The 26308-nt window shown below is 40.9% G+C and overlaps 1 protein-coding gene across 2 annotated transcripts; it reads left to right on the forward strand.

Annotated features, from left to right (window-relative positions):
- The first annotated feature begins 1915 nt into the window (after nucleotides 1–1915).
- Nucleotides 1916–26070, forward strand: LOC117415602 (CD9 antigen-like). 2 transcript variants are annotated; one of them, XM_034026159.3, is made up of 8 exons: nucleotides 1916–2145; nucleotides 20782–20884; nucleotides 22938–23035; nucleotides 23608–23682; nucleotides 23907–24008; nucleotides 24294–24386; nucleotides 25088–25171; nucleotides 25665–26070. In XM_034026159.3, the coding sequence occupies exons 1-8, from the start codon at nucleotides 2080–2082 to the stop codon at nucleotides 25728–25730; spliced, it is 687 nt and encodes a 228-aa protein (XP_033882050.1). In that variant the 5' UTR covers nucleotides 1916–2079; the 3' UTR covers nucleotides 25731–26070. The 2 variants fall into 2 exon arrangements, with proteins under 2 accessions (XP_033882050.1, XP_033882049.1); XM_034026158.3 differs by lacking the exon at nucleotides 1916–2145 and adding an exon at nucleotides 10895–11070.
- Nucleotides 26071–26308: the final 238 nt, after the last annotated feature.

The raw sequence follows: 26308 nt of genomic DNA on the forward strand, positions 1-26308 counted from the left end.
TACGCCTCTGCCGAGTGCCTTGTAAAGGTTAACTGGTCCCTGACCGCGCCCCTCGCGTTCAGGAGAGGAGTGCGTCAGGGCTGCCCTCTGTCCGGACAACTGTACGCGCTGTGCATCGAGCCCTTCCTCTGCCTCCTTCGCAGGAGGCTCACGGGGTTGGCGCTCGGCGCGCCGGACACGAGGGTGGTCCTGTCGGCCTACGCCGACGACGTGCTCCTGGTGGCCTCCGACCCGGTTGACCTGGAGAGGATGCGGAGCTGCCAGAGCGTCTACTCTGCCGCTTCCTCTGCCAGGATCAACTGGGACAAGTGCTCCGGGTTACTGGTGGGTCCCTGGCGGGTGGACTCCCTCCCTGTCGCGCTCCAGCAGTTCAAGTGGAGCGCGGACAGTTTTAAATATCTGGGAGTCCACCTGAGCCCCGCGGAGACCTCGGTCGCAGCCAACTGGGTGGAGTTGGAGGACAAGGTGGCTGCTAGGCTGAGGTCGTGGTCGGGTCTGCTGAGACTGCTTTCCTTCAGGGGACGGGCTTTAGTGATTAACCAACTGGTGGCGTCGATGCTTTGGCATCGACTCACCGTCCTGAGCCCGCCCCCTGAGTTTGTGTCCAGGGTCCAGAGGAAGCTGACGGACTTCTTCTGGGCCGGAAAGCACTGGGTCTCTGCGGCGGTTCTGAGCCTCCCTCTGGCCGAGGGAGGGCAAGGGTTGGTGTGCATCAAGAGCCAGGTGCACACCTTCCGCCTCCAGACGCTGCAGAGATTCCTCTACGCAGACCCGGCCCCGCAGTGGTGCACGCTGGCGTCGCTTTTGTTGCGCCAGCTGCACGACCTGGGATACGACCGGCTCCTATGGATCGACCTCCGGGGAATCCGTCTCCCCGAGCTGCCGGTCTTTTACCAGGACCTGCTCAGGACCCGGAGCATGTTTTCTATCGGCCGAGACGCCGTTCCGACCGAGGGCGAAGGACTCCTGCTGGAGCCCCTGCTGCACAACCCCCACCTGGGTGCGCAGGCGTTGGAGTCCCCCTCGGTGCGGCGCGCGCTGATCTCGGCCAAGGTGACCAGAGTCTGGGATCTCCTGGATCGCGAGCGGTCAGAGTGGCTGACCCCCGAGTCGCTCGTCGCCAGGGCGGCTCGGGCGACCGTCAGGACGGCCGGCCGCGCGATCCGGGAGTGCAAAGCAGCGTTGCACCCAGACTCTGTCAGGTATCTCGAGGGAGTTCTCAGGACCGGGGAGCCATCTTCCATCCCCCCCCCTGCCCCCGGCTCTCCGGTCCTGCTGATCGAACCCAAGGCCCGAGCCCCCCCTCGGCCTCCCCTCGAGAACAACCTGAGCAGGATCTCGCGTTTCTCCTCGACGCCCCTCCGATCGGCGTCGAGGAGGACCCTGTACGCGATGACGCTCCACACCCTCCACTTCCTCGCCCTCGTCTCCCGCCGAGACACCGCTTGGCGGGAGACCCTCCGACCAGCGGAGTCTGCTGGCGACATGGCCACCTTTGTCGACCAGTGGGCTCTGGGGGGCGTGCTCTGTACCACCTCCCCTTTGGTTATAAACATTTAATTTACAGTCCTTTTTACCGGGTTTTCTGTTTATTAGTTAAGGCCTAGTCCTTGTTGGCACCCCTATTTTAGGGGTGCTAAATTGAATTTTTTCTCCGGCCGCCTTTGGGCGGCCGGTGCACCGACTGCCACTGGGCGGTCGGTGTAGTCCGGCCTACTAGGCTTTAAATAGGACTACTACTACTACTACTACTATTACTAATAATAATAATAATAATAATAATAATAATAATAATAACAACGTTTCCATTATAACCCCAGAAAATGAGACATTATGAGCAGGGCTGTTTGTCCATTTAGGCCGGGCTTCATTAATTGGGACGCGGTCTGACAGTCAGGTGTCCCATTGATAAGCCAGAAGGAGTGTCTCGCGCCACTGTCCATGTTTGTCTGCACAAAGCAAATGTTAGAAAAAGCCCAGGCAACAGAAGTCGACTTGTGTGTGAAAAACGAAACGAGATAAAAACAGCGTTTGCAAAATAAATATAGATTGAAGAAGATAGCTCTATAACCAGGAGAAATGCCAATAAAGGGTGGAGTGGTATGCATCAAGTATTTGCTGTTTGGTTTCAATTTTGTTTTTTGGGTAAGTGGACACTTTTTTTTTAAACGGCCGGTATCTATTTGAAATTATTTGGTCTTCTAAAATAATAAACTTTTTATGTTAATTTGATGTAAATATTTCAAATAACGTGTGTTGGAATGTAGGAAACTAATTGGAACAGTAATGAGGGAGGGTCAGTTCCAGGTGGCGACTTGGTTTGATTTGTTTGGGCGTGGCCGAGTTTCAAGTGACCTTTGATTTGTAACACAACGCAGCTCTGTTTACCTTTCCATGTTGTGGGGTTAGATTTTGTTTTCATCGAAGTAACACAAATAAACAGCTGCTAATTTTATTGTTTCAAGTCATAAGAACCCAACACGTATAGAGTAGCGTTTCTCGTGCTCATAAACCACGCCTGTTGCCATACCGCGTGTGTTCTTTCAATTAGAAAATATTTCACCTGATAATACATTGTTGCTAGCCACTGTTTTATCATGGCCCAGTTTAAAAGTTTTACTAGGACCTCGTGTATAAAATGTGGGCATTAACTGCTTGTCAGTAAGGATGAACGTATTTAGTTTTGTGCAGCTCTTTCGTCACCTATCTATATGGCTAAATTAAAAAAAAAAAACAAGAACACAGTAATATACGTGCATGTTTTTTCAAAACATTATCTAGGTAAATGAGCACAGATGGGTTAGTCTCGGTCGAGCTATAAATAGAAGGAGCATTTAATCCAATTATATCAGATCACTGCAGCCTGGTTCCTTAACTCCGGTGTTAAGCAGATTTCTGTATCCCCATAGAATTCTGTGTCCCCTTAGATTTGACGCCTGCGTAGATCAAGATCGTTATACGTGAACGCTTTATGCTTCTGAACAGTATTCACATGTAATAAAATTAAAAGGTGTTTTAAAAGAAAAATACACTTTTATAATGTTACTTTTAATCAAGGGTTTCGTTTATTGAGCGACGCAGGAGGCTGAGCGCACTGTAGAAAATCTGTGGTGTTAAATGTGCTGTTTTGTTTCGCTACAGAATTAGTTTGGTCTTGTTTTCAATATTTGTTGCAAACTGCAGCAGAACTCCATGGCAGGGCTTGAGAACACAGCGGGACTCGGACACAGGAATCTGCACAGGCATGGAATCATGCGGGATACAGAATTCTATGGGGATACAAAAATCTGCGTAACACCTAGCTGTGCTTAAATTGACGGTAATTACCTTCATTTTGTAATCGGCAACGGGCAGCATTTGTTTTGCTGTTATGTTTTGGAAGTCCTGCAAATTGAGAGTGGATTTATTCATAAAATTATAGCCAAAATACTTTTTAAAACTCGACTGGAATATTGTGGAGCGTTCTGGCCACAATAGAGATGGCTGCATTTCAGAGATATGAATACGCACTCTGAAATACTGTATCATTTCTTATATATTTATAGGCGGCTGTTTACTTCACTGTTGCGTGCGTTCTTTCCACTTCTTACCCAATTTCTATATTATTACAAGCTGAGGTGTGTTTAATTAAACTGAAACCAGGAATGGATCAAACTTCTGCAATGGGAGTCTTATTTCCACCCCTGTTACTGTATAAAAAAAAAAAACACAGTGTATACCATTTAAAAATAGCTTACATGGTTAATGTAAAATATTGTGTGTGTAATATATATATAAAAATAATGTTTGTGTTGATTTTATAACTTGGTAAATTAGGCCGCATGCAGTGTAGGAGTCAGTCTGAGAGGATCCAATCGGAGACAGAGTCAAGCTTTTAATACTAGCCTGGGCGGTGATTGTCTCCAAGTACACGTGACGCATGGATGGAGTCACAGCTGTTTGGGAATTTCCATTTTTTAAAGCTCAGGGATTTCATTAAAAAGGTCATTTATGTGCTGCTTCCACTTAACTTTTACCGAATCCCAGGGATGGAAATAAGACTCCTGTTGCAGTGTGATCGATTCCTGGTTTTGCTGTGAGTTTAATAAGACACACCTGGGCTTGTTTCACACAGTTTCTGTTGCGTTTGTGTTTGCGCTGCTAACCGTTGTCATTCTCTCAACTTGAGGAGACTAATGCCCAAGACACAGGCACGGCGAGGCACCGCTGGGCATTTTCACGGTGCGGCAGTCTGCACCCGGACACACAGGAGTGGTATCCACTACGCGGTACAGTAGTTGTCAGTATCACTCTGTAGGCTATGTACTTGAATATAATTTACATGTACGAACAAAAGTTTTGCATCACCTAGTAGAATATTAGGATGCAGAAAAAAAAAACGATATTTTATTTAACATCAAGCAATCTAACAAACTACAAAATGGTATCTCAAAAGTGTACCGGAAACAACAATAGTAGTACAGTATTTCATGTTAGATTTCGAAATGTCGCATTTGTCAAATTTTGGAAAACTACAAAGCGATATGTAATTTCAGTATGTCAACTTAACATTGTTAATTCTGTAGGGGTTGATGCAAAACATTTGGCCATAGCTGTAATGCTCCCCATATAATCTACTAAATAAAAAACACGGGTTTGTTTTTCAGCTTTGTTTTTCTGTCATCTATATGCAGGTGTATGAAATGAGCGATCTGACCTGAGCAAAGAAACATACAATACATTGCTGACTGCAAGTAGCCTACCACTAAAGTGTTAGAAAATCTATCCTTTTACAGCCCGTTATTTAGTAAAAATAGAAGTGAACTACAGAAATAATAATAAAAAAATGCAAAACGTGATAACCATATCAAATTGGCTACAGGAAGGATGCTTATCAGGGGCGATAAATAAAATACTGACTTGCCTGTCCTTGTATGAAACATGGGAGGAATCAAACACTTCAGGGTGCTTGGACACCTCCATAGATAACCGTTTCATTCATATATTTTTCCTGGCAAGCACGTGTTGTCAGCACTTATCTGTGATTTGTTAATCCACCGATGGTACCGCGCGGCAGCCAGGAAAAATCGCTCTGGATTCGTCCTGGTTACTTCTGCGGGCACAGTAATCATTGTTATGACAGCAAACAGAACTGACTTGTTTTTGTATTGCTGACTCCATTTTTTGTTTTAATGATTTGATTTGTGTTCAGTAGTTCTACCAAGTAAAATTTAAATGCAGCCCTGGCTGGGTTACCATTGCGTTGGTCTTTGCCCTTCTTCGGGTTTGGGAAGAAATCATGATAGTTATTGCGCTTCAGCAACCCCTACTGGTCAGACGTCCCATGAGGACTCATGGATGGAAATAAGACTCCTGTCGCACAGTAGTGTCACCCATTCCAGATTTTACTACAAGCTTTATTAGCCACAGTGTATAGGTAACAAGCTCAGGTGTGTCTTATTAAACTCCTAGTGAAACCAGGAGTGGACTAAACTGTTATGCAGTGGGAGTCTTCTTTCCATCCCTGATGTTAAACCATGTCTATTTTCAGTGAAGCACAGAGACCAGGGAATGAGGACACAGTAGAAAATTATGTGAAGACAGGATTTGTTTTTTGGTGGGTGTATGTAATGGGTTAACAAGTCAAGTTGTCTGTGCTGAATCACTGGGATGTAGTAATACTAAAAGAAAAGTAAAGAGTTCCATGACACATTTTCCATTATTTCTCAATGTCGAAATGAGTTTTGCTTCACAGGCTTTGATGTGGTCTACAGCCCCAGATGACAAAGGGAAAATATTTGGTCCGGTAATGAGGAATGTGCTGGTAACTGCAACAGTAAAACATTAGCCTTGAATAGGTGTTTGTCAGGTACAGTAAGCATGGGAGGGGAAAACGCAGGACTCGATAAAGTTAGAAAACAAAGTAAATATCAGGGAGTGAAATAAAGTGAATCATGGAAACTGTACAGAAAGGAGGGAAACCGCTAACGAAATGTAACAGTTTGAGTGAAAAGAGGGTCACAGTGGTGGGGCAAACTGGCCATTTCAAAGGCGGTAGAAAACGGGTGAAATCAATTCCTATTTTTCTGATTCAATTTTTTGCACAATGGTATTATGAAAGTGGCGGTTAAGTAGTTGTCATCTATTTTATTATTTATAGATTGCCATGGCAACCCCCAAATAACCTATTGTAACTCTTTTTCTTTGTGAATAAAGAGCCTGACGTACGCAGGCATGTGGCAACTGCAACGCATACAGCAGCCCACCTATAGAGTGTGAATGGGGTCTTTCCAGCTCATCACAAGCATCTCAGACCAGCCTGATTTGTGCACAGTAGTGTCTGGAAAAGAGTGACGGCATAATTTATTAAATATGTGTGTTACTATTCAACAGTCTACCTTGTGCATGATATGATCCTATCTCCATAAAGCCTTTTGTTATCATCTTCAGTTTAAGTACATTGACCCATTATATCAAGCATATTCTATTTTGAAATTCATTGTCTTCGAACATAAAAACAGCCTCTCACAATTCCTTTTTAAATCACTTATGAACATGTATATTAAGGGGCTGATGAAAGGATAGGCACAGTGCAAACGATTGCAGCTGCAAAATCCAAATTGCCTAGCGGCCCAGCAATTATATTGCACTGCGACCTATGTAAGCTTAAGAGCAATGCAAATTACTCCACACGCACAAATGAGCTGTAATCATGTTAATGTGAGCACCGCCTGTGCATCGGGCTATTTAGCTGTCGCACTTACAGCCCAGAGGTGAGGGGAGCTAGGATTGCAGAGAGCAGAAGGCGCTGTATGAGATTAGTAAACCACAAAAAATAAAAGCAAACGAAAAAATAAGTCACAGGAAGGGCAGCAATGTCCTCTTGAAGCACGGAAAATAACAATTTTCTGAGGAGGAGCTGAGTCTTTACGGCTGCAGTAACTCTGAATGAAATTGAGTTATTTGGAAAAGCCTAAGCCAACATAAGTTATGCTACCAAAGAGGACATATGACCCTCTATAGTGGAGAAAGTCAGTGCTGTCTGTGTTACCAGGAAGACAGTCATCCGGGTGATGAAAAGGTGAAATTCAGCCATTAGGTCTAGGATGATCTGCGGAGTGAGACGATAACGCCTTACCACCGCATCCGCTGGAATCCCAAACAAGGTGACCCTGGGTTTGAATATGCAGGGTCTTCTCCACCTTGCCCGTCTTCTCCGAAGGTTTTCCTGCCTCGCCTCAAGAAGAGCCAAGCATCGCCGCATCAGGAAGTGTACCACAGCAGCCATCCAGAGGCCAATGACAGGTCTCTGCAGGTGTGTGCTTTTATATTGCTCTTAATTACTCACTTTTACAATGGTTTGCACCTTGTCAGAGGAGGTGTAACGTTTTTCGAATTCCAGATACCCACCCAATTCCATGCTCTTTTCTTAATTTGAATACATTTCAATATGGATGGATCAAAGTTATAGCGGGTGCTGAACGCCAGGTGAAAACCATTCTTTACACACGCCGCATTTTTTGTGGCCGCTAAAGTCCCACTTTACGGCAGCTAAACACAGTTTGCACATGGGAAACACCGATTTTGGCTGCCATATGGGTGTTTTGCAGCCGCAAATCACTTTGCACGTATCCTTACATCAGCCCCTAAATCTGACCAGCGAATCCTGTAAATACTGACTATGACCAGGATCATGTACAGTACATTGGAATTGTTTTACTTTTTCATGCTTTCACTGCATGCGAACGGTCTTCACTACAATGCAAAAGAGCTTTTAATATCATCTCCCCGACGGGACATAATCCATAATGGCAGCGCATCACACCACAGTGGTCCAAATTACGGGAGGCTGCAACACTTGACAAGATGGACTTGTTTCCACTCCAGCTCAGGGTACATAAACCACATGCACAAAAACAAGCTTTTTTCTTCTTGTCCTCATTGGTGAGCATGTTAGGATTGTTTTAAAGCATGTTTCAAGGGGCGGAGAAGGACACATTCCTTATTCTGGTATGATATGTTGTTGAGGCCTTGTAATCTTCTGTACCAATGTCTGTGTCTTTTAATCTCTTGGAGCAGTTTTACTTATTGGCTGTGTGTGTGTGTCAAATGCATGGACTGCGAGTATGATTATCTTAGAAAATTAGAAGGATCCAGAGAGAGATCTGGGAGGATACCAAGCTGTACTGGAGAACAGTTACAAAAAGAAAGAAGTTTTGAAGAATGATGTAACCACATGTTAGGTATAAAAAGGCTTATTCCGACTTTGATTAATTGCTAATCTCGGAGGACTCTGTTAGATTTGGTAAAACAGTAATAGATTAGAGATAAGAGTCTGTGCAGGGATGGAAGTAAGAATCCTACTTCACAGCATTGTTATCCATCCCTGGTTTTACTACCAGTTTAATAAGACACACCTGAGCTTATTATCTGTACACTGGGGCTATCTGTACACTGGGGCTATTTAAGCTCATAGTAAAATCTGGAATGAGTGACTCTGCTGTGCGACAGGAGTCTTATTTCCATTCCTGAGTCCTCATGGGACTTCTGACCAGTAGGGGTTGCTGAAGCGCAATAACTATCATGATTTCTTCCCAAACCCGAAGAAGGGCAAAGACCAACGCAATGGTAAACCAGCCAGGGCTGCATTTAGAATTTACTCAGTGGAACTACTGAACACAAATCAAGCTTGTATTAAAACCTGGAATAGGTTTACTGAAGTAAAAAAATAATAATGGTCATGCTTGCAGTGTTTCTCAATAGTGACTCAGTTGGGTTTCTCTTACATTACCGTGTCAGTGTCACATGTCATGCTGGCCTCATTTCGCTGACTTCTGCACCCACAGTGCTTCTGGGTTCTGTGGCTCCAATATATGTTTTCTCTGCTGTGCCTTTCTTTACCAGGCTTTGAGCTGCATTGAACTGCATTGAGTTGGTTTGGAGAAGCAACCTCATTCCATTCAGATCACATGACCGTGTGGCCTTCACCTTGAGCCTTCAGCCAGCCGTATATAGGAAAAGTTTATTCAATGGCAGGAAGTTATTTTCAGGAAAAGTGTGTAATGGACAGCTTTAAATCTAAAGACAAACCCAGCAAACAATTTGTCTATATGCATATGTAACAGGGGAGTTTGTTACGTGTGTGGGTCGTCGCTGAACAGTACTGAGGCAGACACAGAGCATTGGGTGTTGACACACCACACAGGCACGCAGATTTAATTAAGTGCTGACACTAGGGTCCCAGCAATGGTAGCCCTTTTGTCACATTTAATAAACAAAACAAAGCTAAAAATAAGTTTGTCACACAAAGTGAGCGCTAGTCCCACTAAAAGGAACGTCCTGCTCCAGGAACCTACTACTCTTAGCAAACCCTCTCCTACACTGTTTGGGATCAACATCCCCTAAACTGACCTACTTCTGGAGCCTCCAGGTCCCCCAGCATCCTCACGGCGACTCCGGCCTCTTCAAGCGGCCTCGGCTGGGTAATGCCTTCACGAGCACTGTCCTGCAGTGGAAGGGTTTCGTGTAGTAGTTCCTGCAGAGCGGACGCTCTCCTCCTTGATGTAAACAAACACGCGCTTTCGCTCCGCACCCGTCGGTGGCCATGCAGTAGCCTCGAGCTGTGGCGCAGCAATTTTTGTGCTCCGCGCAGCCTCCTAAGGAACGCCCCCCAGCCAGTCCGGAGCTCACGATCCGCTCGGCCAACCTGCTCAGTTATTTCCTTAGCAACACGTCTCCTGTTGCGCGTCCCACCTGCTTCCATAAAGACACGCATGCACCCAAGAACCAGCGACAAGGTCTCCCTGGCACAACAAAACAACCAGGAATCCCTCTCCTCCTCATGAGAACACGGTTTAACTTATTGAAATTGCGATATCTACGACACGGTGTTTAGGTTCGTTTAGAATTCGTTTAGATTGTTAGCATTACAAATGGCAGTAATTCTTTTGTATTTGTGTAAGTGGGTTGAAATAATTTACTATAAATTCAAGTTAACAGATACAATCACTTAATTTAAAACACTTTAAAACAATGTTAAGTATTTAGATAGAAACATTCTGATGTGAGTGACTGACAATCTTTATTTACCTTTATTGTACACTTAATTTAACAGTACCAATCACCTTTCTTTAGCCAAGCTAACAAGTTTCCATCCTATTAAATTTTTTTCACTCATAACTGGATTATATACTGTAATACCAAATCTGTTTAATTTAATACAAATACATAATAACCAACAGGCATGAAAAAGAAACATAGAATTATTTCTGGGCTATAGACTTATCAGTGCATTAACCCTTTCCATATTAATTTATGTTCTCATTGGCTAGAATTGTGATGACGTCCCAACACTCAGAATCTGCTATTTCTTATGGCAAGGCTGTGGTATAACAATCTCCCCCACCATTAAAGTGTGAACGTTTTTAATTCAGTGCAGCTGGTTGTTCACAAGCTTTGCTAGAGACAAATAACCAAACAAAGTGCTTGGCTCATGTGTTTTATTTTTAAGTGTTATAATTATAAACCGCATGCTAGAAATCAACCAATCGCAGTGAAGTATTTGCCACAATTCCATTATATTTTATCCTATGCACATTTAACAGTAAAGTGCATTAAACATATTTGGGTTAAATATGGCACAGCTGAAGACAAACCCGGCAAACATATTTTGTAATATTATTTAGTATTATGTAATATTATTAATATTATTAGTATTTTGTAATGGCCTGGTTCTTTTAAACCACATTTTAAATGGGGTGGAGGGCAGGTGGATATAATTCCCTTCAGTCAGATCAAGGTGAATGAAGACACATGACATGTTTGGAGCTTGGCTGGGGGCAGGAGAAGGAGGGAGGAGGGAGGGTGTTAAGGTAGTAGTTTGGGTGTGGCTTTTTAACTTCCGCAGCAGACAGAGCACAGGGAACCATTCGCAGCTCATATACAACTAGAGCAGGACAAGCCAGCGTGAGCTGAGAAGAGCCATAAGAAAATCCTTCTTTTAAACATCTAAGAACCAAAGGGAACATGGCCGTGAAAGGAGGGACAAACTGCATCAAATACCTGTTGTTTGCGTTCAACTTTATTTTCTGGGTAAGAGTCTTTTTTTTTTTTCTAAAAATGCAGTCTTTTTAAAGAAGTCTTTAGTAATTGAGTCAGAGTTGTTCAATAGTAGTTGCTTCTTTTGCTCTGTGAATGACCCTTTGAGATAACTCAAGGTCAAACAGGTATCGGCATGTTTCTTACTGATCACCACAAACATATTGGCTCACGACTGTCATATTTTGTTCAGCAGGCTCTCGTAGCTTTCTTTATTTTACTGCGTGTGGGTACGTCTTTCATTTGAATTTCTTGTTAATGATTTACAAGTCGTGAAATTGCTTTTATTAGCTGACAAAATGAATTGGGAGTTGAAAGAAAACGTTCCTCTTGATTAAAAGCGGAGCAGTCGGGTTAAAAGTGACTGACTCTGCTTGGGTGTAGTCTGAATTAAAATCTCACCCACATTGTTAAGGCATCATAGACATCACAGGACAAGAGACTGGAGACTGTTCAGTAAAAGAATATGGTTGTGTTAGTGAAAGCAGATGTTTAAGGCAAGACTAGTTGAAGTCGGTTGTTCCAAAAGATTTGAAGTAAAACATTTTGCTCTGTTTTCTAAACCTGCTGTCTTGTTTAGCTGCCTCATTCTCTAGACTTTTTTATTTATTTATTTATATGTTTGCTTGGTTGGAAATACTGTGCTGTCCTGTTTGACTTGGCAGCTCTTCCGGGGGGATTCTCAAAACCACAGGAGGGGAGGGGCTAGAACAAGAGCAAGCATTACTACTGATATAAGACTGCAAAACAGCTTTTACTATCACCTACAATAAGCCTCTAGGCCAGAAAACAAACAGGGTTGGTATGGTATGCAACTCACTCTACCTGCCTTGAACTCCAGTCCAGATATATGTGTGCTGAAGAAACAAAAGCATGTGTGTTGAGTTCATGGCAACACTGCCATGGTTTAAAATGTTGAATAGGAACCACTGTGTTTGGACTATTTGGAAATAAGACTCCTATTGCATAGCAGTTTCATCCATTCCAGGTTTTGCTACAAGCTTGATTTAACCACAGTGTGTATAGGTAAGGAGCTTTGGCTGTGTCTTAGTAAAACCAAGAATGGATCGAACTGCTGTGCAATGGGAGTCTTATTTCCATCCCTGCCGTTTGCAATACAAAAGCTGTAACCGAATGAGTCTAAAGAAATCTGAAAACATTGTCTTGCATGCTTTCACTAAAGAATGACACTGTGTCGTGTTCCCCAGAGGGAGGAGGAGTTGTTGTTGTTGTTGTTGTTTAAAATTCTTGCCAAGCAAGGTTACCCAACTTTACAGCACTCTAATAATATGGGTGTGGCCTCGTAAAAAACTTTAGTTTTTTTTTTTCAATACGAGCAAACAAGAGAAACCCATAATTACGTGACTAAACATTTCCAAATGTGTAGTCCCTTTGGTGGCTGCTTTCCAGTTTCAATGCAGTGAAAACATTAAGATGGTTGTTTTGGGCGGGACTATGGGCATTCCGAGTTTGTGTGTTTTTCTCATATGTACAATATAAATACATACAAACACACACACACACCCAACAGTTTAAAAAAGAAAAAAAGGTTATTTTTCAGTTCATGCCATTTCCTTTTTAACTCGAACTCGCCACCCACACCTCATGAAATGTAAACGGTTATTACTGAATCTGTGATTTCTCAGGTAAATCTCTGCGGCTTCATGTTACCTACACTAGCAGGTTATTTTTGTGTGTTTGTTTGCAAGGATGGAAATAAGACTCCTATTGCATAGCAGTTTCACCCATTCCAGGTTTTACTACGAGCTTGATTCGCCACAGCGTGTATAGGTAACAAACTCAGGTGTGTCTTTTTATTAAACTTGTAGTAAAACCAGGAATGGATAACACTGCTATGCAACAGTCTTATTTACATCCTTGGTTTGAATTGAGTTGCGGAGATGGATCTCAAACAATGTGTATCAAAATGAAAATCTAGAAACTGCTGTTCATCCAACCTTGTTGTTTTAAATTGATCCCATTTACACACAACTAAGTAATTCCTTAGTTACTGTCAACCATTTCCTTCCTTCCTTGGCCTTCTGTTCGCGCTGTGTTAAGCAGGCCAGTTTATTTACTTGCATGCCCCAGTTCTAGCTGCAGGATCCCCATTGAAGCCTCCTTTCCTACATGCACAACCCCTTCATGCTCCTCCTGGTAATACTAGAACAGAAGATTATCTGCAGCATCTTATATATTATCTATCGGGGGTTGCCAACCGTCCATAAAAAAACGGCCCAAAATGACCTGTTCGTACAAAATATTTAGATGTCAGTAAAAAACTAAGAAATTGCACGCAAAATTATTAGGCCAAAAAATGGTACTTCCTGTTTCAAATCTGGTGTTACTTTTAATCAATTTGGAAATTACGCTACCAGCTAAGTCATGCAGGCTGTGTTTTTGCAAATGTTCGCACTTCCACACTTCTCAGCTGTTAATCTGATGAAAACTAATGTCAGAAACAAACTATCAACTCCTACGCTGGAGAGTTCACTGACTGTAAGAAGTAGAACTGGGAAAATGACTATCGGTATGGTGTGTTGGAGTTTCAATGTATGATCACAAACAGGTCAATTCTGAAGACGATAACTAGCACTGCTCATGTAATATAGCCTAGATCTTAGTTTGATGTATAAATATTGTGTATTTTTTGTATTTTGCACCCTCTTTACATTATGTAAAAGATGTGTCAGTAAAAATAGTTAGGTTGTCCGTAAATATTTTGCAGACTGTCACTAAAAAAAAATGTCATGGGTTGGCAACCCTGATATATAATAACTCACTGTTTTAATAAGTAGCATAATGTTTTGGCTTCTGCTGCCTTCAGATAGCATGCTAGAAGCAGCTAGGTAGGCTGATGTTATATGGCTATAAATACTGTTACACATGTATTCCTGACAGGAACGGAAAACTAAAGAACCATTACTTGTCCAGGTAGAAACGCGCACTTGGGTTTGTTTTTAAAGACCTGCCCTTTTCCGAAGTGGTTCAGCGATCCCAGTGACAGAATGAGCTGTTCTTGAACACGTACCTGTGGCTCGCTTTCTAACTGGGGAGCGCAGGTCAATTCCTGCTTTTCAGTTCCAATTCCCTTTTTATCCATTTTAATTCCAGGACTTGTAATTGGAAATGGAATTGGGTTTTTTATGGGTACAGACATAACAACCCACAGCCTGAGGAACTAACATTATAGCACAGGTGGAGTTGAGTGCATAACCCAGTGTGAATGAAGTGTCTAGAGCATGTGTACCTCATTCGTCAGCGGTTACTATGGTGACAGGCTGAGGTAGATTCACGGACACAGACCAGCAGGCTTGTTTTATGCACTGTTGCATTTCCTCCCAGATAACTTTCAATCGTGATAACGCAGGCCTACAAGAATGAACGTGCAAAACAGCCTGAATGTGTGTTTTAATGCTGTCGTCACCAATACCAGCTATACAGAAATATAGCTCTAAACTAACAGCATCCACATCTTGCCCTAAGAAAGCCCTGAAGCTAGGGTTTATGATACAAGTATCCCTAGAACGTTCTGGTTGTCTTAGATGCCATCTTTGAATCTCTGCTTGGCTGTAGACAAGCATCCAATAAAAGGCATCCTGTCTACATATACTAGACTAGGCATAATTTACACAGGGAACAGTGGAATCTTATTGTTGTAGAGTGGCTGTAAAATACCCCCTCCTGTCTTCCGAAGACCGCAAAGGCTGCAGTCATACTGTTGGATCAGGAAGAGCAAAGCAGCACTTAACACCCCCTTCATCAATTCCCACCCTCTCTGTCCTTCAGCACTCTGCTAACCCTCATTGTGTCTGTTTTGTTCCCAGTGCTGCGCCTGCTTCCCTCATTTCATGTTGTTTACTCCTTTCCTTCCTCATTATGCTGTATCGCAGCCAGAATTCAACCACTTTTTCGTTTTTTGGTTTTAGTTCCATGTTCCCTTAATTCTTTACACTTTTGCGCTCGGCATTGTGTGTAAAAAATAAATAAATAAATAAATAAAATTAAAAAAAACTCGTTTCGGGTGGGGGGTGGGGGGGGGGCACCAAAAGAAAATCTGATGCAAAGAAAAAGCTGAGGATATTCACACCCTCATATAAACTTGCCAAGCTTATCACTATTATATTAGATTCATGTGATTGCTTGCCCTTTTGCTAGTGATTTAGTTTTCTCTATTTTTGTAAGGAACCCTGCATGCCTGTATGTACAAGAAGGATGCTACCTAGATCCATGTGGTATAATAGGGGATGCAAACCCGTATGAAAATTGACCAACAACCGTGTGTAAAAGTACAGTGAAAGCATTGTACAGTCCATAGAGATATGGTAAAGCATGTAAAAAGAATGGGAAACACTGTATAACCCAGGGGGGGGGGAAAGCATGGTAAAACTGCAGGTTTGCCGTGGCAAACTTTAATTAGGGTAGAATGGTGCTCTTTGGAGTGAAGGCATCAATCAGTCTGGTCTAATGTGCCTTTATAGATCCAAGCTCCGATTAGGAAAGGCCTTTTCTGAAGGTGCATTGCTTTTGTGATCTGAAATAACTACCCCTGAGAGCAGAGAGGGTGTATTTTCTTGAGCATTGTTGTTTAAAGGGCCATCAGCAATAACTATTAAATGCACAATGTAGCAATTCTAAAAAAAAAAAAATCAATAAAATGAACAGTGCATCGTAAACGCAGGCATTGAAAAAGGCTTCTATTGGAAACAGTGGTCATTGCGTGCATTACATTTCTATTGACATTTCTCAATTCGTCACGATTGAGGGTTTGAGAGTTCCTGGCAGAAGATTCTCTGGGTACAGGTCTGAGGTGCCTGCTATGGCTTGCCCTCCCTTGTGTAGCTCTTGTATGAAAAAGAGGAGATGCTCCAGCAAGTCATTTGAGAACTCCTGCGTTGTTTAATACACAGTGGCTGATAATGCAGTGCTCCAGTTTACAAACTTGGATGAGCTGTTTACTTGCAAGCCCTTCATTCCAATGCTCTCCTGTTTAGTTGTGCTGCAGAGATGGAAATAAGACTCCTATTGCATAGCATTTTCACCCATTGCAGGTTTTAATGTCTCCTACTTAAAGTAAATAATACGAACATTCATTTTAAGGAAATAAGTCCAGAAAACGTCATTCTTAAATACAAATTAAAGAACATGTCCTTTGGGACTGTGTAACAATGTGGATAGACTATACAAGTTTTTTTTTTCTTTTTTTCTTTTTTTTTTAAAGTTTTAATTATTTTTCATCCCCCAAATGACAACTAACTTTGAAATAGCCATGCAATTGCTTAAACGGAATAGTTGACTGCCTGATTAATAGTAGACATGTGAAAAAAAGTAACAGAATAAAAGCAATAAGGTTTAATCCGGCTGCAAAAGCCACTGCTCCAGTGTGTGTGGGCGCTTCAACGGTGTGAACTGTACGACAAGACAAAACAAAAGAAAGTCCAAATGAAATACACTTGTATAGAGAAATACAGTAAAAAGGACAGCAAGATGAAAAATAAATAGTTTGGTATAATGTTAAAGAATTTTGAAAAAGTGTACAGATTTTTAAACACAGTTTAAAAGTTCAATTTTTAAAAAAGCAAAACTAGACTTGGTATGTTTTTAATTTTTGACTTCAAACCATTAACTGCGGCGCTAACGCAGCATTTAAATTGTGTAGAGAAATCGAGGAGTAAAAAAGTCATATGCACAGATTCCAGCTGGGGTTAATTTGTGCCGGATATATATATATATATATATATATATATATATATATATATATATATATATATATACACACACGTTATTTTTGTGGCAAAAAAAATATTTATAAATAACATGAATTGAATGACAGTGAACTGTAAATCAATATATTGGGATGCAACGAGTAATAAAATTACCAGTACTTTTTAATTTACAAATGAATCCCTGTCCAAGCCTGTCAAGTCTGCTGTATTGCGACAGAAACTAGAAAGAGGCAGCGTCCCAAATATGCATGAGGGAGCATATTTCCATAACAAATCCTCAGTATAGCCAGTCACTGTAAAATGACTGCGTTTCCTTAGGGCATGTGGTTTCTTGTTACAGATTGAATCCACTGTTGTGAGTTTCATTTCACACAGTGTGTGTGTTTTATAGTCATTGTATTTTACAATGAAGTCATTGTATTTTATCTTGCTCTTAATTGTATTAATACTTGTACTGTGATTCTTGAAATGTATTTTTTGTTTACGAATCGCCCTGGATAAGGGCGTTTTGCTAAGAAATAAATAATATCCATCAGGCATCATGTTTGCTTGCCTTATGTAGTAAGCACCATACTAAAGGACAAAGTTGCATATATTCAAAGGCTAATGTTTGCAATCTAGCTGTGTGTTCATGATTAACCTCTTTGTTTATTTCTGTTTTGGCAGAAGTAGGAAGAGTATGACCTGGTTTCTGTATATTCCATATCTTAGTAATGTATTAAAGAAATCCACACTGATTTTAGTTAAACATTGATAAGTGTGCCAGTCTGGGGAGTTGACGAGGCTGTCCTGTAAATGAGTCTTTAACCCTGAAATAGAGAATTGAGTTGTGAATGCGTGTTTAGCCACTATCTGAGTAAAATGCAACATTACCTCAGTAACTTTTAATGCTAACTTATGGGCTCTGCATTAAATACAGCCTTACATTTGAACTGTAATGTTACTTAGAACTATTGTACAAAAACTTGAACTTGCAATAAAAACAAAAACAACAATTATTTGCTTTGTCCACAAACAATATGACTGTGAAGCAAATAAACACAGAATATTTTCTTTATTCCAACGCTGCAGATGGAATATTGAAATTTTATTGAAATTTAAGCAGTTCAAGTCCAGTGAATAACCTAAAATGGTACAAAGGTAAGTGGTAAACTGCCAGAGGTTAAAAAAAAAAAAAGTTTAGGTTACCAAAAACTGAAAAATAATGTACATTTCAGAGTTATACAAAAAGGCCTTTTTCAGGGAACAAGTAATGGGTTAACAACTTACAGCTGTTCTGCAGCAATGGAAGTAAATTAAGCCTTGAAAGTTGATGCTAACAATTCCTACAGGTGTCCCAACTTTTGTTGATTACTTACAAACCCTCTGTCTGTATAAAAGCAGTGTTGGAACAGACTACACCCTCTTAAGCATTATTTGGGCAGTATTGTACTGCAGGAAGTAGTATATTGCTCTCTTTTCTCGAGAAAAAGGCAATTAACAAAGGAAGACAGACAGACCATTATAACCCTTAAAAGTGTAGGTCTTTCCTTTAGAGAAATTGCAAAGAAAGCCAAGGTGTCAGTGAGTACAGTTTCCTACACCATCAAAAGGCACTTGGAAACTGGAGGAAACTCTGACAGGAAGAGGTCTGGCAGACCCAAAGCCACAACAGAATCAGAAGACAAGTTTCTGAGAGTCAACAGCTTGCATGATAGGCGGCTCACAGGACAACAGCTTCAAGCACAGCTTAACACTGGTTGAAGTAAGCAAGTCTCATTTTCAACTGTGAAGAGAAGACTTCGAGCTGCAGGTTTGACAGGTCGAGTGGCAGTAAGAAAGCCATTGCTAAGATGGCAAAATAAGAAAAAGAGGCTTGCCTGGGACATGAAGCACCGCCAGTGGACTACTGAAGACTGGAAGAAGGTCTTATGGACCGATGAATCAAAATTTGAAATCTTCGGTTCATCACGCAGGGTTTTTGTATGCCGTCGAGTAGGCGAAAGGATGGTTCCTCGGTGTGTGACACCAACTGTCAAACATGGAGGAGGAAGCGTGATGATCTGGGGCTCTTTTGCTGGATCCAGAGTCGGCGACTTGCACAGAGTGAGTGACACCCTGAACCAAAACTGCTACCACAGCATTTTGCAGCGCCATGCAATACCCTCTGGTATACGCCTAGTTGGTCAGGGCTTCATCCTACAGCAAGATAAGGACCCAAAACATACCTCCAGGCTATGTCCGAACTACCTTAGAAGAAAAGAACAAGACGGTAGGCTTCAAATCATGGAATGGCCAGCACAGTTTCCAGACTTAAACCCCATCGAGCTGGTTTGGGATGAACTGGACAGAAGGGTGAAAGCAAAGCAAACTACAAGTACAACACATTTGTGGGAACTTCTGCAACAGTGTTGGGAAGAACTTTCCGAACAATATTTGATTTCCATTGTAGAAAGAATGCCACGAGTGTGTTCGGCTGTTATATCTGCAAAAGGTGGCTACTTTGAGTCAAAAATTTAGATTCAATTTTGTTAAACAAAACGATTCCATGATTTATTTTTTATCTCCAATTGTTTATTTGTTCTATGCTTTAATTTCAGAGTACATTGAGACATTAAACTGCGTAAATTTCAATAAAAACTGGAAAAATTGAGGTGTTCTAAAACTTGACCGGTAGTGTGTGTGTGTGATAAATATATATATATATATATATATATATATATATATATATATTTATTATTATTATTATTATTTATTTCTTAGCAGACGCCCTTATCCAGGGCGACTTACAGTTGTTACAAGATATCACATTATTTATTTTTTTACACATTATTTTTTACATACAATTACCCATTTATACAGTTGGGTTTTTACTGGAGCAATTTTAGGTAAAGTACCTTGCTCAAGGGTACAACAGCAGTGTCCCCCACTGGGGATTGAACCCATGACCCTCCGGTCTGGAGTCCAGAGCCCTAACCACTACTCCACACTGCTTATATATAATTAGTCTCCATTTCATTTTCTACTGTGTCCTTTTTCCCTGGACTGTGTGCTTCACTTAAAATATTGAATTAACTTCAGGGATGGGAATAAGACTCCCATTGCATAGCTTGTTATCTTTACACTGGGGCTAATCAAACACATTAACACCTGGAATGCAATGTGTTCTGAGCTCAATAGGTCAATTCAACCTTTAACAGAGCACCATTGTTCTGGCACATGAACGATTTGACGTCTTTTGTTAATGTTGCTGTTTTCTGACTTGTCCGTAATGCTTTGTTGCAATGCTGCGTGTGTGTGATTCACTTTGGCATACATGCCAAAGTGAACCAAACTGGGATGCATAGTTGTCTTTTTTTTCAGTAGTCCATAATAACGAAGGGCTTGCATGTTTGCTCTAAAACTGTAGCACTGAAGTTGTTTAGATTTTAGAACATGAGGGTTATTGCGTCATCTAGATGAAACTCTTCTCCTTTGATCTACGAAGTTAATAAATGTGAGTCGGTTCACTTTTATCACGTTGGTGTCCAATTTCTATCAAACGTTTTGAAGACAAGCCACTCCTTGGGCAGACCAGGTTGAGATAACTGGACTGAGGCAAAAACACACCGTGTGTGAGCGGTGGAGCTAGCGCCATAAACAAAGCACTGATAAACACAACCTATAGTAACACGGTGTTCCATGGTGCCAGCAAACTTCAGGGTATGTGCGTGACATGAAGTCAAAATGTTTTTATGTATTGCATCTTATCAGCTTTCCAGTGAGAAATGTATCGGTGTTAACATACTGTGTCATGAAGTCTGTCTAAATCAACTTGTATAAGATTCCTATAGAAATCTTTAAACTGTGCATGAAAAATGTGTTCTCTCTCTCTCTCTCTCTCTCTCTCTCTCTCTCTCTCTCTCTCTCTCTCTCTCTCTCTCTCTCTCTCTCTCTCTCTCTCTCTCTCTCTCTCTCTCTCTCTCTCTCTCTCTCTCTCTCTCTCTCTCTCTCTCTCCAGCTTGCAGGTACGGCTGTGCTTGCTGTTGGGTTATGGCTGCGCTTTGACTCCAAGACAAAAGCTATCTTTGAAATGGATACGCACCCCACCACATTCTACACAGGTGAGACGTGTGACTGGAGGAGCCCAGAGGGGCAAGGAATGAACAATGTTCTTTTAAATTCCGACCTGCATGAAAACCTCAGGGTGTGAGAATTTCATTTTCCGCTCAATCGGTGATACCAAAACAATAGACACTCCTGTGAAAATGTTAGGCCACGTTCTTCTTTAATTTTAATCTTAAACAACTTCTGAAAAGTCTCATGCATTTTACCATTGATGGCTATATGTTCCTATTTTTAAATTCATTGCATGTGTGGCCTATTAAAGTCATCAATTTTAATTAGACGATCACTAATTTGCCTTGCATTGTGAGTGCAGCTAACCTTGCCCTTTGAGACTTTACATACTGCATTTTACAAACATGAGACTTCAGTACAACAGCCCAATGAAACTGAAGCCGATTGCAGGGCTGTTGATAAAAACACATGCTTGCCTTTACCCAAATGCAGATAGCATGTGAATTGTGAAGGCTCAGTTTGAATGAGCACCTCTAATGAAAAGAGATTGGGCAGTTCAACCTGACACCTTTAGAATAAGGGTAGTAGCCCATGCTCTTGGGGAAATGCCTTTTTCCAAATGTTGTGTTTATTTTTTAAGTTAAGGGGTTAATCTTTAAGTGCCTAGGGTATAGTTTCAGTGTTTTTTTTTTTTTTTTTTTTCATCATCAATGAAACCTGACCTGAAACTGATGCCTGTTGTGCTGTATGACGTGCACTTCCCATGGCTCTCACTAGATGGCAGTATACAGCACTGTCTAGTCCAGTGTGCTGGACTCTGCACAAGCTGAGTTTAATTGAGAGGAGAGTATGAGTTTGTCGGATACATTCCTTGTTGTTTTTACAATCAGAATTGGAGCCGTTATTTAACAAGTTTTTGAAAACCCTAAATTAAAGAGAAAAGCAGCCACAGAAATGAACAGTTAAGGGTCTCTAATCTGTTGACTAGCTGTGCTGTAGAAATGATTTGCTGAATCCCCTTACAAATGGATCTTTCTTTCTTTCTTTCTTTCTCTCTGTGAACATAATATGACCTTTAGCAAGCCGCCAAAGCGAGCGAGCATAGGTGTTCTCGTTCTAGAATTTCTTATGTTCTTTCTTTCTGGAGATGAAAGGTTAAAAAAAACACATTTATAAAATATCTTTCATTGCCATCTTGCATATTTGTAAAACATGTTTCTCATAGTTATACTATGCATTTAGCGTGGTTTAATATACTATGCCATACCTCTAGTGTTTACAATTGTAGTGAGTACTTTTCTTTAACATGCTTTACCATACCTCGCTGCTGTTTTTTGTTTTTTAGCAAATGTTTGCTGGAGGAGGAATGAAATTATTGGAAACTGCATCTCCCAACTTGTTCCATCCTCGGCCTATTGTTTACAATACCCCAGAGATGGAAATAAGACTCCTATTGCATAGCAATTTTACCCATTCCAGGTTTTACTACCAGCTGGATTAGCCAGAGTGTATAGGTAACAAGCACAGGTGTGTTAGAACTGTAAACTCTTAAAAACCAGGAGTGAATCAAACTGTTATGCAATGAGTCTTATTTCCAACCCTGTACCGTGATGTGAGACTGTCTTGATCGAATGATTGTCCACATACCTTTGGAGAACTGGTTTGTCAACATTAGGTGGCACAGCCTGACACTGATAGCAGCGGCTCAGAGCACAATGAATAGAGGCATTGTGATTTTTTTAAAAATTTTTTTCTGTGCAAGTGGCAGCTCATTTCTGCCTCAGCTTGTTGACATTTGTAGGCGTACAGCAGAACAGCGAGGGCTTGGCTGTGCTGAAAATCTTTTAATTATATCTAGAAGAGATAAAAAAAAAGAATCCTGTGGGATGTGTGTTTAGGGTAGTGATGTCAGCATGCATTTTTTTTAGAGAGGAATAATATGATAATCTATTTCAGAGAGCGTTCTCAAAAGCCATTTCAAAACCTCCTATTTTAATAAAATAAAAGTGGTGTGCTGTTAACCCGTTTTGTACGCAGCGGGTGTCCAGTCTGTCTCCGCAGTACCACTCTAGTTGATTTGTGTTGTGTTGTGTCCAGGTGTCTACATACTGATCGGCGCTGGGGCTCTCATGATGGTCGTGGGGTTCCTGGGGTGCTGTGGTGCCATTCAGGAGTCTCCCTGCATGCTCGGCCTGGTAAGGATTCTTAAGCACCAACAATTGGCTCCCCCTTCAAGAATTAGCATACCCTTATAAAAGTAATGAAGCATGGTAAAGCACAGGTAAGCATTGTGAAGCACAGAGAGCTACAGAACAGCAGATTTAAAAACATGGTACCACAGTAAATGCATGAGAAAACTGCTGTGAAAATTTATATAAGGGTGCCACCCCTGATGGAATATTCAGACCAGACAGCAGAAATATGTGACAGTAATCAGTTACACTAAAAAGTAACATAAACAACTATGTAAATAAACATGTTTACGCTATTTATTCTAAATAACCCAGCAATAATCACAGGTGCAAATGCAGAAACGTGCTGTGAAACGTTTATTTTTTTGTTTCAAACAAATAATGGGGGTCACCAAAAGTGGTTGAAAATACGAGAGTAACGACGTAAATCCAAACATGGAACTGAATGCTGAAGGTTGGGAAGGTGTGTAACTGAACTTCATTGACCTGAGCTCTGAACCAGATCATGTTTCCTGTTCCAATGAATTGACAATGACAGCCACATCTTTTCTAATTCATTGCTTCTTTGATTTTAGTTCTTTGCTTTCCTGCTCCTCATATTTGCCATTGAAATTGCGGCTGGAATTTGGGGCTTTTCCAACAAAGACAAAGTAAGTGTCCTTCGTCCAGTAGATTATCGGGCCGTGTTCAAGCAAGAGGGGTGGGGTGATTTACAGTGTGTTCTGGGGGAAAAAACTAAACTGTACAGATGTAAAACAGTAATGCAGCTTGTAAAGTATTTACTTTAAAAGGAATTGCAAGGAATTCATTTTATATCATTTTTACTTTGGCTTTAAGGTTCAATCTTTTTATTTCCCTCCCATTTTTTTTTAAGGTTGTTACTGAGGTAGAGGAATTCTACAAAGAGACATATAAAAACTACATCTCTACCAAACAGCCAGCCTTGAAGGAAACCCTGAAGGCTTTTCAACATGGCGTAAGTATCGGATATTGGAGATTTCATCCATTTTAACATTCAATTCATCAACATGTTCCATTACCAGGGCCACAAAGAAACCCATGTTTCCAGTTGTGGTGGAAGATGTTTTTAATAAACAACATCCTACAGCACGATGGGATACACAAAACCAGCCCGGTCCAAACCAGAGCTCAACAGCATTAGAACTTGGACGAATGTCAAGAGACCGGCCTGTTGTGTTTGAAGCTCGGTTGACATTTGTTTCTAGACTAACATAGTGGTTTGTGTCTGGTTTGTTTTCAGCTGAAATGCTGTGGGATTATTGGGGCTCTGGATCCTCTTGTGAAGGAAACCTGCCCTGAAACAGACGACATCATTGCAACAGTAACTATGCCGGTATGTATATGTTTAGTTTGTACAGCTATGTCCAAAAGTTTAGCATATCCTACAATTTTAGAATTGAGTCATTCATTTAAAAAAAAAAATGTAAACTATATGAACATAATTTGAAATTTATTATTTATACATCACGTAATCAAAAACAACAAAATTATGTTTGCAAATGTCTACCGGACCCCGTAATAGTAGTACAGTATTTCATGTTAGATTTTTAAGTCACATTTGAAATTCATTGTCACATTTTTCCAATTTTGCCAGTATATGGAAAAACTACAAAGCGGTGTGTAATTCAATATGTTAACGTAACATTATTCAGCAGGTTTCATTTGCCTTTAGCAAGATGAGTTAATTCTATAGTGTGGTGCAAAGCTTTTGGCCAGTGCTGTACTGCTTGGTGACTGCGATGTGTTGTAGAAGCAGATTCAGGACAGAGGGAGGAGACACTTCTTCACACTGAGTGGTGAGGGGATGGAATGGGTTACCCCCAGGGTTATCGAGCCACGTTGTTGATGCTGAATTGCTGGGATCCTTCAAGACCCCATTGACATGAATACAGTGGACATCAGCCCATCCAAAACTTTAATTATTGGCATCAATCAAAAAGATGCTGCTGTTTCTCTGTCATTTTATAGAATTAAACGCATGCCTCTGTCCGATTTGCTGTATTAATCTAGGATTCGTTTTCCTTTCATTTCCAGACCTGTCCAGCTGCCATTAACGATGTTTTCAACTCCAAGCTTCACATCATTGGAGGTGTTGGAATTTGCATCGCTGTCATTATGGTAAGGAGCACCAGTTCTTCTGCACAGAGACTCTGTGTGATTTTGTAGCTTAACGTGGAAGGGGTATGCATTTAATTTGTGTGCTGTTTAATATCAATTCTGACGAAAACACAAGCCAAAGTTTTTTTCAATCCGGGTTGAACAACCTGACTTCACAAAGGGGCCACACAGATCAATTTTCTAAGAAGTTGAAATCTTAGATTTTAGTCCAAGATCAAGGTGCTGTTTCTGGGAACCCTTGCAGGAGCTGCATGCTCAACCCTGGAGTTTCTTATTATACAACACATCCTGTGTACTTGCAGTAACACATTTTTAAAAAAAAAAACACAAAAAAACTTAAATTCAATGAAAGACATTTTGATTTGTGTATCTCTGAATACTGAATTAATGAGGAAGCATATTTTGTACTGTAAAGCTGCACCTTTAACCTGTGCTGTTTCTCTCTCTCTCTCTCTCTCTCTCTCTCTCTCTCTCTCTCTCTCTCTCTGTGCAGATCTTTGGCATGATCTTCAGCATGGTGCTGTGCTGTGCTATCCGCAGGAATAGGGAGATGGTGTAAACGTATCTGCCTGTGTCGATGCCTTGCTGTTTTGAGAGGGATGTTTGTCTATTTCGCGATCGCAGATCTATATATATATATATATTGTTAAGATTTAACTAATTTTGTAAGCAAGCCTTTGTCTACTGTCAAACTATCTTCTTATTTTGTAACTTTATGGGTTTATTTTTTAATTGTGTGTTCTGTTTGGTGCGTGCAAAATATTTGCAGATTTTTTTTTTTAGCTAAGATTTAAATTGATTTGAGTAACTTAAATACAATGATATTTTGATTTTTATGTAAGTTTAAAAAAAAAAACTGAATGTCACACAATGCCAAATAAATGAGTGGTAACAAGTAATCTGATGGGTTTGTGACTCTGTGATTGAATGTGAATCTTTTATTTTAATGGATTTCTTTTATTTGTCTTCCCTGTAGTCTCTCTTGTTTTTCTCCCATTCATTCTTTCATCTCTTTGTTTTTATTCCCTTTTAATTTTCTTCATTCTGTCTTCAATTTCGTTCACTCTCTCTGTTTGATATTTTTTATAAGGGAAAAATCTGACTGTAGCATCCAGAAAGAACCACTGATTTAACTTT

The sequence above is a fragment of the Acipenser ruthenus genome, chromosome 7 (genome assembly GCF_902713425.1).
Source record: "Acipenser ruthenus chromosome 7, fAciRut3.2 maternal haplotype, whole genome shotgun sequence".
NCBI classification, from domain to species: domain Eukaryota; kingdom Metazoa; phylum Chordata; class Actinopteri; order Acipenseriformes; family Acipenseridae; genus Acipenser; species Acipenser ruthenus.

Excerpts from the sequence above, each read along its gene's own strand:
- LOC117415602 (XM_034026159.3), top strand. The coding sequence starts at position 2,080 with ATGCCAATAAAGGGTGGAGTGGTATGCATCAAGTATTTGCTGTTTGGT. Across the intron at positions 23,683-23,906 it reads GCTTTTCCAACAAAGACAAA|GTTGTTACTGAGGTAGAGGA; the intron begins GTAAGTGTCCTT and ends TTTTTTTTTAAG. Across the intron at positions 24,387-25,087 it reads TTGCAACAGTAACTATGCCG|ACCTGTCCAGCTGCCATTAA; the intron begins GTATGTATATGT and ends TTTCATTTCCAG.